The sequence below is a fragment of the Schistocerca gregaria genome, chromosome 7, assembly GCF_023897955.1.
Source record: "Schistocerca gregaria isolate iqSchGreg1 chromosome 7, iqSchGreg1.2, whole genome shotgun sequence".
Lineage (NCBI taxonomy): Eukaryota > Metazoa > Arthropoda > Insecta > Orthoptera > Acrididae > Schistocerca > Schistocerca gregaria.
In genome coordinates this window covers 117,600,799-117,617,591 of record NC_064926.1, presented here as the reverse complement: position 1 = coordinate 117,617,591, position 16,793 = coordinate 117,600,799, and the positions used below count along the sequence as shown (strand labels likewise).

The 16,793-nt window shown below is 38.4% G+C and overlaps 1 protein-coding gene across 18 annotated transcripts in view; it reads left to right on the top strand.

The window, feature by feature from the left end:
* The window catches only part of LOC126281344 (cleavage and polyadenylation specificity factor subunit 6), a 167,089-nt gene that overhangs the window by 82,009 nt on the left and 68,287 nt on the right, over positions 1-16,793 (top strand). For 5 of the 18 annotated variants that reach the window (XM_049980238.1, XM_049980229.1, XM_049980236.1 and 2 more), the window contains 2 exons: positions 9,390-9,504; positions 15,169-15,285. In XM_049980238.1, coding sequence (XP_049836195.1) covers positions 9,390-9,504; positions 15,169-15,285 — 232 coding nt within the window. Of the gene's footprint in view, positions 1-9,389; positions 9,511-15,168; positions 15,286-16,793 lie in introns of all 18 variants that reach the window. The other 13 variants (XM_049980237.1, XM_049980239.1, XM_049980230.1 and 10 more) reach the window with 3 other exon arrangements.

Below are 16,793 nucleotides of genomic sequence, written 5' to 3'. Positions count from 1 at the left end.
TGGTGATGGACTGCAACTAACATCATTTTGGTTGAGTGTAGCTTTTGGGGTGAATGTGCCTCGCGAGTGGTTTATTGAGCCCTTGTTAAATGATATTAATTTTCTTAAGACATGAACACTCTTGAGTAATGAGGGGAATATCAGTTACTGTTTGATTTTCTGCGCCAATTACATCTGCTCATGAACTGCATGTTTCTTGCTGCCGGCATGATGTGATCAAGCAGATTTGTGGAGGCTCATTGCATCAGCTACTGTAGAAGACCAAGATTTTCCTGAAGAAAAATAAACTGCTATACAAATAATTATACAAGATATTTTCCCACAAGTGATAGTTAAGAATTTCCTTTCTTGTAAAGAAATCATCGTGACTTCCATAACAAAGGTGGATGTGAGTGATTGATGTGACATTCTGTTCCAGTTTGTCACTTCAAAATGAATGGTGGTGGTGGTGGTGGTGGTGGTGGTGGTGGGGAGGGAGGTGATGGAGGAGGAGGATACATTTGCACAAAGATTGCTGCTGTATTGCAGCAGCTTTATACAGTTTTGCATTACCTTTCTTCCCCCAGTTATTGTGGTAGTTTTGACAGTGTCAGCAATTTGAAGTGGGAACATCTGTACGGACTTTGACATAGAATCTGGCTGCAGATTGGCTGTCAAAAAGTCTTTTAAGTCCTGCCATGTGGACAATTTAGCAATACAGTAAGACTTGGAAGTTTCTGGAAGAAGTGTTATGTTCCATCCTAGCTGCTATAGAGCAGAGTCCACTCAGGATTTAATGGTAAGCTTTGTGCAAAGAAGATGCAAAGTTGAGAGTTCGTGTCTACTCATTTATTTATTTAAATCTCATTTTGTTTGTCTGCTAAAAATATGTCTGATGAAAGGAACTTCAAAGATAATGTGCTTCTCTTTCTAACCCATCAGTAATAAGATGGTCTTCCAGAAACATTTTTATGAAGTAGTTTGTGTCTGTGTCAAGGTGAGAGCAGTTAACTCTTCAGAGTTCCCGCCATGCAGAAGTCTGCAGCCGCATGAGACAAGCTTGCATCTGACAAGATAATTGCAACATAGTGCATGTTTATGCTCTCACTTTGTCAAGCTTAAAATTGTTTATTATTATAGCGTAATTTTCTGTTGCACAAAATATTATCAATAAGCTGAGTGAACACCATGCAGTACCACAAAAAACATGGGCTGCTATTTGTGTATTTATCAACTGTAATTTTTTATTTGTTTATTGGATTTTGCTTATGTGAACACAGTGAATGTTGCTTAAGCATTATGGTGTGACAAACTGTAACTCTTGTTTACTGCCTCTGCAAGGTGACAGCCTGCAGTGAAAGAAATTGTCATTGGTGGAGATGCAATCATAGGGCATTTTACTGTGATTAACTGGCTTTTAATTGGACTGTGTTGTGCTAGGTGCAAAGTAGTTCATGCCTTCATACGCATTTAACCAATTCTTTCACAATCAGGGTTGTAATCTTGCTAATAATAACTGCTTTTAAAGTAATGATAGTTACGATGTCATGATCAGCAGCATATGGCTAGTCACTGTGTATTCCAGAATCATATGTCCATCTGTGCTCTTGAGTTACACCTTCTCGTTGAATATTATGGTAGCCTAGAGGTATAGTTTGTATGAAATCATGTGCACTGATTGAGGCACAGCATAGAAAATTAACACACTCAGCTCAGTGAACCTATTGTTATCTTAGGTTCATGTGTCTTAAATGTACTGCAAGTTGAAAAGCTCTTAACAATAGGCACTTTTCTCTCTTACTGACTAAGATGAACAATTGTTCTGTTTCAATAATTATGAGAGATGGTACTTGATGTTCTTTCACTATTTATAGACTAAATGACAGTTTCGCTTGAGGATGACTGACTTAATCTAGATATTGTCAGGTTATCTCATTCCTTATTCCATGCTCTGACAACTCATTTTCCTTTCATGTTAGGAGAAGCTGTAACTGAAACCTTCCTTTATTTGGAACTTACTGTTATTCATAGTTTGTGAAGTATCTTTGTGGATGTTCATGTTTTGCCATCAATACTGTCTTTTTATTCATATTCTTGTGTATTATACACATACAAAAAGTTTTTTGTAGAACATTGCCACTATCCCCAAAACAAAGGAATACGAATTGAAAACACAGTATTGAACATCCACAAAGATACTTCACAAACTATGAACTGTGAATCACTTCTGATGAATGAGCTTTTTAGTTTTCACTGTGCTCAAGAGAGAAAAATACAAATAGTTTTGACAATTATTGATCTATGGTATTTAATTTGCAGTTGGTGCAGCTGAAGGTTATTAGTAGGAACCAGAAAAATTCACGTCTTGTGAATGCAAATTCTGCCTCTACATGTAAAAATGCAAAATTATCTAATGGACACTATTTCATAGCAAATTGTATCCAAGTGAATTATTTTATTTTCAAATAGCTTTATTTTCTGCATAACAATATAAAAAAAGTAACTTTCCGAAATAAAAAGTGTACAAACGCGACGACGTATTAATATTCTAACGCTTTCTTGGACAACAAGTGACAGTGTGGTGTTGGGTTGCACAACTCGCACGTCTCTTCCAGTTGACTTAGACATTGTGCGTGGAGCCGATCCTCTTCTTTGGGTTATCAGCTACGTTGCTCTCGCTGTATAATTCTTCTCCGAAGACTGTATCAGGTTAAGGGGAATATTACTAACCAGCTCTATATTCTACATTCTGCCACATGCCGAATCAAGACATAAAGTAAGGCTTTCTATATAACACACTCTTCATCTGTCTATTTAACAATCCTCATGACATCTAACACCATGGAACTTATCCAGATACTCTTTGACTTTTTGATGTAACTTCTAGGGCACTGCTTGTAACCACTTGCCGGGGCCTCTTGTCTCACACAGCTCCTGGCTCCTTGTGACAGTTGTCCTTTGTGCACACACAGATGTGTGGCACAGTAAAAATGCTCTCCCACCCTTGGCATTAAAATATCGGGTGTTCGAGATGGTGGAGAGCCAAGTGTTTCTAGAATTTATCCCAAAATTCTCGAGGCACTAAAATATACTCAGTGCTCTGATGCACTACCAGTTGTTCGTGGTTGAATGGTATATTAAAGGTTCACAATGCTAACATAGTGTAGTACTCAGCCTTGAGATGTAGCATTTTGTAACAAAGAACGTAAACTTTTATGTGAAGGATAGATTGCTACACATTGCGTAGAGGAGTTGCTGACTCGCTGACAGGCACGAAAAACGACTGCTAAACATGAGCATTTGGTCAAAAGGTCTTCTAAAGTAAGCATGCACATGCACGTGCATTCATGAGCTCATGCTCACCCACAACATCTGTCTGTAGTTGAATCGAATACCACAAGAGATTGGGCCTCAGAAAGCAGTTGCGTGGTACTGATGATGCCTGAATACTTTGTGTTGTGCATTGATCTTTGTTTCCTTTTCTTATTTCGTAACAGGGAATGTGGCTAATCCTGGTCTATCGTGGATTTCGATTACAATCCTTACAACAACAGAAGTGATTGGCGATCCTTGTGACAATGTGTCCGCTCTCCTTTCGCTGAACATGGGTGTAGGCTGCTGCCCTCTGAGAGGGTGATGGGACTTGTTTCTGCGCACTGCTTCTCTCCCCTCTTGTGGTCAAAATTCTAGTTTGTTTACACTTTCAACTTTCTGCTACTATATAATGTCCGCATTTGCACTGTAGTGATTGGAAAACAAAATCTGTTAAGTGTTTTATCAGCACCAAAGTTCTTCCCCTAACATTTGAAGAGAGTTACTTTCGGTTCTGCTTCTACGCTAAGTATCTTGTCAATTATGTCTCTAGCAGGGGAAAGTTTTTACAAAAGCAAACATCCCCGTCAAAAAGTTCACAATTGGCACGTTTTTAACATTAAATTTCAAAGAGCTAGGGCTTTTTTTGTCTTCACTTGTGTAGCATTAGTGCGATACTAATTTTTGCAAAAATAGATGCTACATTTTCTGTACCTTAAGTATTAGTAATTGTACTGTAGTTGCAAACGTAGTAAGAAGAATGGAAATAAAATGCATTGGCTGAGAACTCTTGGTATTGCGGCCCTCGGTGGCTGCACATTTCAGACGCAAGTTTTACTCACTTCTGAGCCTGCTCAAGAAACACTTTGACTGTGGAAGTGCATTCTCCTTGCAGGTAATATGACTAAAACCCGTCTACAATGAAGAATATGTTTGCCAGCCTGGTGCTAATAGTGTTACTTCTTGGATGGCAAGAATTATCCTGTGTCTTTTCACGTCCATTGAATAATCTGAACGATTTTTGCTTAAAATGTGATATCGGGTTATCAATTAACAGTTTTTAATTCTGGTAAGTCATTCCCTGCAGAAACTGCAATTGATCTTTTACTCTGCAGTTCATCTGTGGCAGTAAGAGGGAGATGAATGCCACAATCTTTTTGCTAGTTCTAAGGCAACAGGATTGTGGTGCGAAGTGAAGGGTGTGTTGGCTCTTGGTTCCAGTCTTGATAGAGGTCCACTTTTACCTTTCCTGTGCCAGAGCAACAGTCAGTCAAATCAGAAATCCATAAGGAAATCATAAGAAAACTTCTCCATAATTAGTCTCCTCACTACTTTTGGTACCCCATTGTAAGAGCGCAAACAACTTGTGATACTGTGCCCTTGATAGTACCTTTCACTCCTTTAGGTGACATAATGGTGCTGAACAATTACTGGGTTTCTTTATGTGTGTACTCCAACTTGCCACATTTCCTTTGTCCCTGAATATGATGTTGGATAGCACGTAAACGCAGCGCATTTCAAAGTCCAAAGTGGATAATATTGTACTAATTCATGTTGCTTTAGGTTTGTGTTGCTTTAGGCATGCTAGTGTTACAGATGCTTCATTTTATTTAAGTAGATTCTGTCATAAGGTCATTGTGGTAAGTTTAACTCATTTGTGTTAGCACAGTGCATATTTTATGAGTTACTTTCTGTTGTTTTATTGAACACACCAGTTAAAATAAGAGATAAATTTAAACATCAACAATGTGTTCTTTCACATTCTCTAAAAGTGTCTGACAATGCTCAAGTAGATTGGATTCCGTAACAGTAAAAACAACCACTGGTTTGGAGTTAAAGATGTCATGAAACCAGATTTGAAGCACATTTTTGTCCAGAAAGAAATTTTGACTGTTTATAAGGAGTGGGAAAGGTAAACATTTGGAGGTACGAGATCAGAAGAGTAAGTGAGGAAGGGATGACTTCCCAAACAAACTTTTTCCGGTACTTTCGTTTATGTCATCAACAGTGTGTGTGAGATCATGTAGTAGCAACCCTTGCTGCAGTTTTATCAAACATTTTTCTGGCACTATAACCGAAAGGTGCTTAAGTTTAAGGTGCAAATGTCAACTGGGATAAACACATGTCTGTGGAGAGTTCGTAGTGCTCAGCAATCTTCTGTGCCCCACTATGTTTGCACTGCTCTTTGCTCAGGGAGATGTCTTATGTTAGGGTTCAGCCAATAATTTCTTAAAGAAAAAAATAAAGAAGTGGCAGTGAAGGCATCACAACAGTATTAAACAGGAGACGTCAATGAGAAAACTGATGTTCAAACAAAAATGCAGTTATAGTCACCCATTTAATTTTTGTTGCTTTGAATTAGAGCATGCAGTACTCCTGCACCAGACTTGTGATCCTTACCTATTGACTGCATATGCACTAAAGTTAAATGGTCAGTCATCACATGTAAATTATGGAGACTTACTTATGTAAGATGATTTGTCTGGTAGCGCTCACTTCACACATGCATGCTATAAATGTTTCAAGCTGCCTCTGCTACCTTCACCGCACTATTAAACACAAAGTGAACAATATGTCACAAACGTTAAGACTGTTTCTGACTGTTTGATTAGGTGTAAATGATGTTTCGTCAGGCTGGCACTGATATGTAACTGCAAGACTTAATAGAACTTGATACACTCATAGCATCCTATGCTTGTTGTGTTATTGCATAGTGTTTAATCGATTTATTGAAGTTATTTTGTGCAGCAGATCATAAAACTACAATAATAAACAACTTAATATTTGTTGTTGCGAGAACAGAAATATGCCCAATGTATGCCGTTTCGTGATTACTTGGGCAGATGCTGGCTGCCATCAGGTGGCTGATAGCTGTTTCATGGCACTGAAACTCTTGAGCATAAACTGTTCTGATTGTGATGCAACTACAAGCTCTTTCATGGCGATGTTTCTGGAAGTTCTCGCTGCTACTAATAAGTAGAAGAGAATTAAATGATCTTTTGAGATTTCGCTAGACTGATAACTTTCAGCAGACTGATGAAGTGAGGCTTAAAAACTCAAAGAGTGAATGGACACGAATTCGTGACTTTGCGTCTACAGTGCACAATGTTCACCACTATATCAGTATAACACGAGTGAAAAACAACACGGTAGAAATCTGAGGGGCAACCAGTTTTATTGGCACCTTAAGGTCACTTACTGGTGAATCTGCTTCAAAGAATCGATTTCTTGCTTTTGACCTTCCATCAAAGATTAGAGATTTTTGAACAAAATTGGAGTTCAATGAATTGAACTCGACATTGGAAATTTGGTTTTTCTGCAAAAAGCAACTGCAGGATCTCTTGATGCACAGTCACATGCCTGTTTCTGCTGTTTTCTCACGCCAGATGTTATCATTAGACACCGATTTGAGAAATATGAGGGTTCGATCTTAAATAGTGGCAACTGTTTATTCACAACCGATACAAAAGAGTTACATGTATGCACCTGTTACTGTCTTTCAAAGTAGTCACCAGCATTATGTAGAACTCATAGCCAGTGATGTGGAAGGCGTAGTACACCGTTAGTGGAGCCTGTTCTGTTGATGGTGCCAAAGGATGGGTCTAAAGTTATAGTGATTCTCGTGTACGACTGTGATTGTGCTATCCTAACACATTACTTTCCTCCACGACAGACTGTCAATCACTGTATTACTGTTCATTTTTGGAGCATCACCTACCACCAGCTTTGCGAAAGAAGTGGTGACACTTTCTGTGCAACCCACCCATCATGTTGCACAATGCGCGGGCGCATACAGCGCAAGGTGTGGCTACTCTTTTTGGTCGATGGGACTGGGAAGTACTGTACCATCCACAATACTCCCTGGACTTAAGTCCTTATGACTTTGATTCAAATGTTACTTAAACCTTGAGACCAAACAGAACATAACGTGTCCCCTGGCAGTCATGTGTTCCTTCTCAAATGATTGTCATGATCTATTTGGTAAAACAGTTTATTCTTGCACACCTTATAGCCTCATTTGTCAGCTTTATGATGAATTGTCTATCATTATATTAAAGGTGGGATTTACTGTGATATTTTAGAATTAAGTAAGCTATTGCAAGAATTTTGGAATGTGTCGGTGAGGAATAGAGGTTGCTATGAACTTTCGTTTGGTGCATGTTAGCTCATATGTTGCTGCGTATCAAATTTAGCCAACGTATTAAATTTTTCCTTGAACTTTGAAGGATATTGCTGTCTCTTACCAGTCTCAAGAAAATTGATCATATATAAAACGCTTCGTTCCAAACTCTACTGCCAGAAAAACAGCCAGAATAAAATGTTCGCAAAATTCCTCGTATCTCGTAGACAGTTTCTGATGTTGGAAGATAATGATGGCAAATGTTGGTATGCAACGAGGAGAGCACTGAATCATATGATTAATATGCGAAACTCCCACATTTACCACAATATTCAAATCATTACAGATTTTTCAATAAATGATGTAATATTTTAGCACCATCAATAGCTGTTGTAAAAAGAATTACTGTGGGTGTGGAATAAAATGTGAGGAAGTTTTACTTTATTTTGATACCACTAATGTTTTTTTCACAAAATATTGACGTGTCTTTCCATCAGTTGGTGTTTAATGATTCTATCGGCAAGTTTAACTGCATTAGAATGTTTGTGACATGAATATTTATGAATTCTGCTGTGTTTTGGCGAAAAAAGCAATTCGAATGTGGCAAGGGGATGTATCCGGACTCTTCCTTCTCTGAAGGATAGCATATACAACATACCACTCTGATTACACCGGATATGGTGTGAGCAACTGTCGGCCATGCAGTGTCATGAATTGCAGGGTGTTGCAGAGTTGAGAGACCATATTGAATACGTGTTGTAACTTATGACCATAGCCTGCTAACATGACAAAATCACTCTTTATGTTTTCGATCAGGCCTCCCCATTTTGCTGTACCCACACCACATTCTGACTGCTTATAGTGCCATATATTCACCTGGTGACAAAAAGTGAAACCCCCTCCCCAACCTCCCCGGCATACTCTGTGAACGCACCAATTAATGAACGTACCTACTGCTTTTGAGCATCCTGTGAGGTATGCAGCCCACACACACAGCAGTTCTCTGAACACTTTTGATTCAATTATCATGTGGTTAATTTACTGATCTTTACAAAAAATTGTAATAAGATCAATATCAGAACTAATGTTATTAATTGAATATCAAAATGTCCAGAAAGAAACACTATTTCTTACAATTTTCTTCCTACTAAGAGTTCATATTTTTTAGTCAGTCATATAAACTTTATAAAAATGGTTAGAATTTTTTTTTCTCGAGGCATTCACCCTCAAGTATCTTAATTCAATTACTTGGACTTAGTGTCAAAGACTGTACGTTAGTCTGTAATTAAGAAACTGATTACCCTTATCAGTTACAGCCATTAAGAAAGATGGATAGTTATTGTTGTCTACTCCTTAATGTCTCATTCAATAATATCAATCTGTTATCAGGTGATTGAATCAGTCAAGTTTTGAATAGGAGCAGTTTTTTATGTCTAGAGAATTCTTTATACCATTTGTTGACTTTTACGTATTACTCACAAAATTAAAAACATGTTCAGTTGTTTCATTAACGTAGGTGACACATTGAGCATACTTCAGATACTGGACAAGGAAGTTATATTAGGGCATGTCAGGCTCAGTTATTTTTATGCTAATGTGTGTTTTAAGTTCCATTCCATCATGAGTCAGCGATTAGAGGGATTTAATATTGGTTAACAAAGTTGCAAATTCTGGTAGGTGACATGATTGGTGTTTCTGAGCTAAATAAATTTTAAGCTAGATCATGTGGTCATAGGAGACTTGTTAAAAAAGAGTTTGAATGTTTTATCGGAACTTTTGACACAATTTCACACTTGTGGAGCAAAGAACAGAAATGCTTCCTATGTTTACAGGAATCACCACGTTATTGTGAAGGGCAATGGAAAGGAAACGAAATATGCAACATAAAAAATAACTTACGGACAGAGCAGCACACGATTCATGCTACCACATGATGATGTATTCAGTTAATCAGGTGCATTTTTTTTTTTTTTTTCAGCAGCCATTCCAAGGTCCCCCTCCAGGACAAGGTCCCCCTCGTGGCCCACCACCAGGAACAATGCAGCCAGATCCACGGGGACCGCCACCTCGCCCAGAATGGAACCGTCCACCAGGTCCTGGTTGGTTATTATTGTCTTGGTCTACATGAAACAGAATCAGAGTTGTTAATTTTCTTATGTATTTGAAGAGTCTTACAGTAATCTATATTTGTTAGCCATCTATTTTCTTTGTTTAGCACTCTGCAGTACATAGGAGGGTTACTTAAACTTTGAACTGTTATTTGACATAGTTACATTGTGCACTGTCACATCACTACTACTAAGGCTTGGACTTTGATGGCAGAAAACTGCAGGCTGATTATAATGAGAGGATTAATGTTGCACAGCAGAATTGCTACTGGCTACACATGTATTTACCTGAATTTGAACTCTGTATGATCTCCAATTTGAAGAATTCTTGGTAGCCCCTACATTACTGTCGGTGAGTTAGAACCGAACTACAGGATGATCCAAAACTCTGTTAACATTTGAAAATTGGGATACAGTTTGATACTTGTTTGAAATGGCATGTAGTTTCATTGAAACAAAGTCCACAAAATCACCTTCAGATGACACTTCATACGATACAAAAGCCATAATTAGCATAACAGTTATCTTTTAGCAAAGAGGATGGTATTTACAACAAATGATCAGTGGTTTGGTCGTCATTCATCAACAAAACCATTAATTGAGGGACAATTTTGTGAACAGCACTATATAACAAATCAGTAAGTATAGTGAGAAATTGCCGTCGAATGTTGTCATTTAGCATCCCTAATGAGGTCGGACAGTAGTGGTAGACTTGAGATTTTTGGTAACCCCATACCCAATAATCACACGGATTGAGGTCTGGAGAGTTGGGAGGCTAAGCATGACAGATGTGTCAGTGCAGCATGCGATTCTCTCCAAACGATACGTGCAAGTGATACGGGATGGAGCACCAACATACATAAAAGTTGTACGTTCTGGTGGGTATTTAGGGTGATCTGACTCCCCCTCTCAATAGTTCATTTTATACATGATCCTGAAATGGCACCACCGACGTTTTCTTATCCAGCATCTCTGGTTGGCCTGTTTTTGAACTCTCTTTCTGGTTTCAATAAAACCTCTTACCTTTTCAGGCATGTGTCAGTTTTTACCTCTCTACCCATATTATTCCATGAGTTAGTACATTTTTAAATATTAACAGAAATGGTCACTGTTGATGCTTGTTTTATCAGCCAGTGTTAGCAGTTTTCAAAGGATTTGCAGCTGTAGGCTTCACTCCCTTGAGTTGTTGTAGCCTTCCTGTCACAAACACTGGTATGCTAATTGATGAGCATCAAAGACTTCTTGGATTATTTATAGGTGAGCAGACTACCTTCTGTATATATAAGAAATTGTCACGTTTCATTTCTTCTATACTTCAAAAGTGGACCTTGTTATTCTTGAAAAGATAGTTGTCAGCATTATCAAAAACTCTTAACTCATCTTGCTTCTTGTTTACAGTATGTTGCAGTGGTTTGTGATGTGGCTGATCTATATTTTATTTTATCCCCCCCCCCCCCCCCTCCAAATTATTCGTGCAATGTTAAATCGCTCTCCTTAACATCATCTGCTTTTCTTTTCATAATTTTGTCATCTAGTTTCTGTACTTTATATAGGCATTCTATACATTACTTTCTTCTTTACCTTCTGTTTTTGCTCATTACTAGTTTATTGGTAGCTCGTGATGTTCATACAGCTGATTCTCTCTTCTCTGGAGGTTTTTTTGAGTTTCCTGTGGGTGACATCTATTACTCGTGTAGTTGAGCTTGCTTCTACAGCTTTGCATTTCTCCTCAGACTATTCTTCTTGCCTTGTCACTCGATACTCTGCTAGTCTCCTTTTTTAGATGTATGTTTCCTTTTGCTTGTTTCATTTGCTGCACTTTCATGTTCTCTCTTTCCATCAGTTAAATTAATATGCCCTCTATTAGCAAAGGATTTTTGCTGGGCTTTTTGCTCAGTCATTCCTCTCTTGCTTTCACCATTTCGAGCCCCATTCTTTATCGTATTCCTTTCCCCTTTTCGTTACTAATTATGTTTTGCTTCCTTTGGTAATCTCAGTGGTCATTAGATGTTTCAGTTTATTTAGGTCCCTTCTTTTTAACCCTTTGCACTCTATAATGCACACACAGGTCAACTCCATATGCTCTTATTTAAATTGCCATACCACAGACAATTACTTGAATCTGTCTGGACCAACAATTAGGATACACGAGGGTTGGAACTTAAATAGTGGCAACTATTGATTTCACAACCGATACAAAAGAGTTACATGTTCGCACCTGTTACTGTCCTTCAAAGTAATCACCAGCATTATGTAGAACCCATTGCTAGCGATGTGGAAGGCATATTATACCGTTAGCAGAGCCTGTTCTGTTGATAGTGCGAATGGAGCAGTCTACTGCCAGTCGAATCTCTGGAACAGTTCTGAAGCAAATGGCATGAAGTGGTTCCTTCATTTTTGGAATCAAATTAAAGTCACAAGGACTTAAGTCCAGGGAGTATGGTGGATAGTACAGTAGTTCCATTCCCCTGACCGAACAGAACAGCCACAGCTTTTGCTGTATGCGCTCGTGCATTGTGGTGCAAAATGATGGGTGGGTTGTGCAGGAAGTGTCGCCGCTTCTTTTGCAGAGCTGATCGCAGTTGGTGCTCTAAAAATGAACAGTAATACAGTGCCTTTACAGTCTGCCATAGAGGAATGTAATGCATTAGGATAACACATCAGTCGTACACAAGAATCACCATAACTTTCACCATACTGGAGCTCTGACGCACTTTCGACTTTTGTGGCGACCCATAATGACACCATTCGTTGGATTGGTGTTTCAGTTTTGGCTCGTACGGTCTGACCCATTTCTCATCGAGTGTTAAGGTACAATGTAAGAAAGCCTCTCCTTCGTGCTCATAGCGCTCAGAGTGTGCCTGAGCAGCGTCGTAACACATCCATTTCTGCATTTCTGTCAAGTCATGCGGAACCCATCATGATGAAATTTTTCGCATGCACAGGCATTCCTTCAGGATGCAAAACACAATCGCTTGCACTAATCTGGTTTCATGAGAAAGCTCACGAATTGTAGCAACAGCTTGCACTTTAGGAACGCTAGGATGACCTCCCCGATGCATGTCTGGCACAGTTTGCTGACCTTTATTGAAGGCTTTTACCCATTGTGCCGTTGTTCTGTACGGCAATGCCGATTCCCTGCACACTTCTTGAAGACCTTGATGACACTGTCGTGCTGTGAGAACTCTGGCGCATTCAATCTTGATCCAGCTCCATTGTTCTTGTTTCGAAATCATATTATGTCAGACTGCTAGCTCAAAAGTGACTGTTTTTCTCTCAATCGTGCATTGGCATTGGAGTGGAAAATAAAATTTGCAGTATCGAGCACCACTCATCGCAGGAGTGGAAAGGGTTACATTTCTATCTTGTTTCTTCAGCTTTAATCTACATTTCAAAATTAATAAACTTTGATCAAAGTCTAGTCTTTTTAAAGCGGTGTTTTGTAGTTTTAAACCTTTTCCCATTGCATGATCTATTTGAAACCTTCTGATGATGTCTGTAGGCCTTTCCAAGCATACGACCTTCTCTTGCGATTTCTACATTATTCCCTGTCGTTAAAGTGTGCTCTGTGGAAAGTACTACCAGCTAGCCTTTTTCCACTGTAATATTCTAGTCCCCCACCACAATCGGTTTCTCTCCCATAATATGCTGATTTTTCTTTATTTTTTTACAATGTTGGAAAGATAGATCGCTACTTGCAGTAAATAAGGCACATTTAAGTTGCAGACAGGCACAATTAAGACATACTTATTTGTTGGCTGCATACTCCTTGTAACCCAAAGCCAAAATAACTAAATAAAAAAAAAAGCACTTACATAAAGGTTTTAGCCACAGCCTTCGTCAGCAGAGAGAAACACACTCCTCATACCTATAAGGAAGCACACCTCATGTGCACATGATGGTCAACTCCAGCAACTCAGGCTGGAATGCCATTCCTGCAGGCAATTGGTTAACTTCAGCACAGTGCCCATTGGAAGTGTAAAATATGTACTGATAACTCTGAAACATGCACATAGTAACCTAATTAAATCCTCATCTGGGTACGGATATGTCTGAGCTGCCTACACACATTCTGAAGGTGCTTCAGCAGTAAACAGTGCATTTCTGCACTCAATCCCTTACTCACATAGATATTGGTGAAGCAACATTCAGGTACTGTCACCCATTATTAGACTGCTGTCTCACTAACATCTGTGTATAATGATTGAGTACAGAAATGCACTTATGTTGGTAAATCAACTTAAGAATATATATGGGCAGCTCATAGGTTTGTACTTAGACATTGTGGGCCTTCAGAATTATCGGCATGTACAGATCACTAGGAAACAATCACGATTATGAGAGGCTTAAAATCCTTAGTCTAATTATTATAGTAAGAAAAGACTTTACTTGATTTTATAAAATTGTGCGATCACAAGAAAGACACTGTACATTGTCGGACAGCGGTAGGTTGAACAGAGAGATGGGTGTTAGTGGACGTATTAGTTTGGCATATCAGTGAGGTGCAGGAAGCATGCTGTCATGTATCAGAACTGACTCGTTTGAGTTATCCCATTGAATGACCTCTTCTCTCTTTTCATCCTACTGATGAATTAGCTGCAGTTAGATATCGGGGCCTGACAAAAATAGCACTCCTGTATTGTCTACAAACCTCTCCAGATGCTTAGATTCTTGGTCTGATTCTGGTCCCAGGCTCTAGTAATATGTAAGAAGTCACATTTATGTTAGTATTTAACTTGAGCAACTCTTTTATTTAAATGTGGTGAAACTCATACATTTTTGAAGTGCCTGTTTACGTAGTTCCGGAGAAGGAATATCGATGATGAATTCCCATTCTGTTATTTCCAGTGAGTGTGTTTCCTTGGCCAGCCTGTATCGTTAAACCTCTTTTTCGGGCATTTTTTCTTTGTTCTTCCTTGGTCCATCCTCTTTACATGTCTGATTCGTACATATATTTTGAAAACATTGAGAAAAATATGTTTGAATTACACAGTGTACTCAAATGTTGGAAAACAGAAAATTTTTTTGTTTAACTGTGATTTCTATTTCTGGCACTTATTTAAAATTTGAAGTATTATAATTTATTTCTTGATTAGTTTCTATCATTTGACTAGAATCACTCATTATTATTATTATTATTATGTGCCAGTTCAAAACTGCAGAAACTTGCAGTTAGCAAATTTTGCAGCATAGACTATGTCTGCAGGCTGCAATAAATGCATTAAAAAAGCACGTTTGCATTGATGTTTCTTTTGATTGTCAAATAAGGATCGGCCTGATCTTTCCCACATTTTGGGATGACTACTGGGAAACCTGTCTTGCAAATGAATTCATTGTTTTAGTGATGATCTATGCATTCTGAAAGATACAATAAAATGACGATACAGGTTCCTGACTCGCCAAGTATCTTCCTAGTGCATTTTTATCATGATGGTGACACTATTTTTAAAGCCTTACGGTTTCAGAATATAAAAATATTTTTAATCTGTGGATCTTTTTGGACACAAAATTGTTTTGTCTTCATATGTTTTTTTCATTTGTCAGCACACATGGTCCTAAGTTTGTGAGAAACTGGCATGCTCATGTACTGTATACCTGCATTATATATTTTTCATGTGTAAACATTATCAAATGTTCCTTTGCTTACAGGTATTCACCACCACCCAGGTCCAGGATTCCCACCCCATAGTCAGCCCCCACCAATGCAAGGCCCACCTCCTGGACAAGGACCACCGCCAAGAGGCCCACCACCGGGTCAGATGGGAGGTACACACATACATGCACACAAATCCATGCACACACTCTCTTTGCATTGGCAGTTGAATATCAGATATATGACAGTTGTCTTTGAAATTATATTATTTGGTTAAACCGTGTTGTCATCTGTATAGTAGTAGTTATTATGTTACAATCATTTTAACTTTTCTTCTGCACCGTTAAAATCAAATGATTATGGCTCATACTTAAAGAGTTTTTAAAATACTTTATATTTCATCTTGGTTGATTTATTGCCCTTGCTTTTATAATTTTATACAAATTAAAACAAAGTAATACATGTTCTGGGGAGAGTGACACCCTCTGGGTCTGTTATGTGACATTCGATACCCATTACTGCATAAAGACCTAGATTTTTCCATTAAGTACAATGTATAGCTACACCCACCAGTTTTGCCTATGCATTGATTTTTTTCTTATCTCTTAGAATTCAGTAAAGAACCTCTTGTTCCATCTACCATATATTTGCCTGGCTAAATGGCCTTTCCATCTCCGTATAATTTAATAGTCTTTATTAAATCAACGATTTCAATCTGTTCCCTGATCTAATTTTTGTTTGGTTTTTTTGTTTGTTATGCCTGATTAAGATTAAAAAAATGAATGACAGCAGAGTAGAGGGGGTGTGTCAGTTTTGTCAGTTCAAAGTTAACTGTGCATGCAGTATGGCTGTAAGTATACAGCTGTTCCAGCAACAGCTTTTTGGCTCCGTATCACACACATTTGTCGTTTCCCCCATTGATGTCCACTATGAAATGTGGTTTGCAGGACCACAACTACTATACCACTTTTAATGAATGCCCCGTGCTAATAGTGCGATACCACTTTCATGGGCATTAAAGTAATCAGTGTTATCAATTTTTTAGTTGTATTTTATGTACAGTAGTAGTTCCCAGACAGATCTCCGTCATTCTTGTGAGAGTAGCAACTAATCACATGAAAATACACTGATCCATGTAATGTCCCATAGTATGTCACACTTATGCAGATAGTGAAACGAGTTGTTTCAGAAAAAGTTCATCCAGTCAAAATGTTTTATCACAAAGTATGACTGTAATGCAAGCAACACATGAATTTGCAGCAGAAGGTGAGCACTACTCAACGAAGAACATTCTCCAATTGGTTGGTGCTGTGGTAACTGTCCTGTAAATAACTTCCTGGTCTATAACTTCGTTATTTTGATAAAAATATAGCAATTTTAATTCCCATTCATAATATGGCCCACTACCTGTAAACTTTCAGGCACATTGGAAGACATTGAGAAAGTTTTTATAGTCAAATTAAAGTTGCTTTGTAGTTTACACTTCATTTTTTGGAGCTGGTTTCCTCCTACCAGAGCCTGCAGTGCCATGTCCAAACTTTCTCAATATTTTGTCAGTTTGCTTCCAGTTCCTTGCCCGGCCTTCTGTCCTGATGTATTTGGATCCTGAATACTGGATCTGGCCATTTTTCACACAATATTGTGGAAGCTAAATGTTTGAAGGCTGCAATTCATCGTCGCG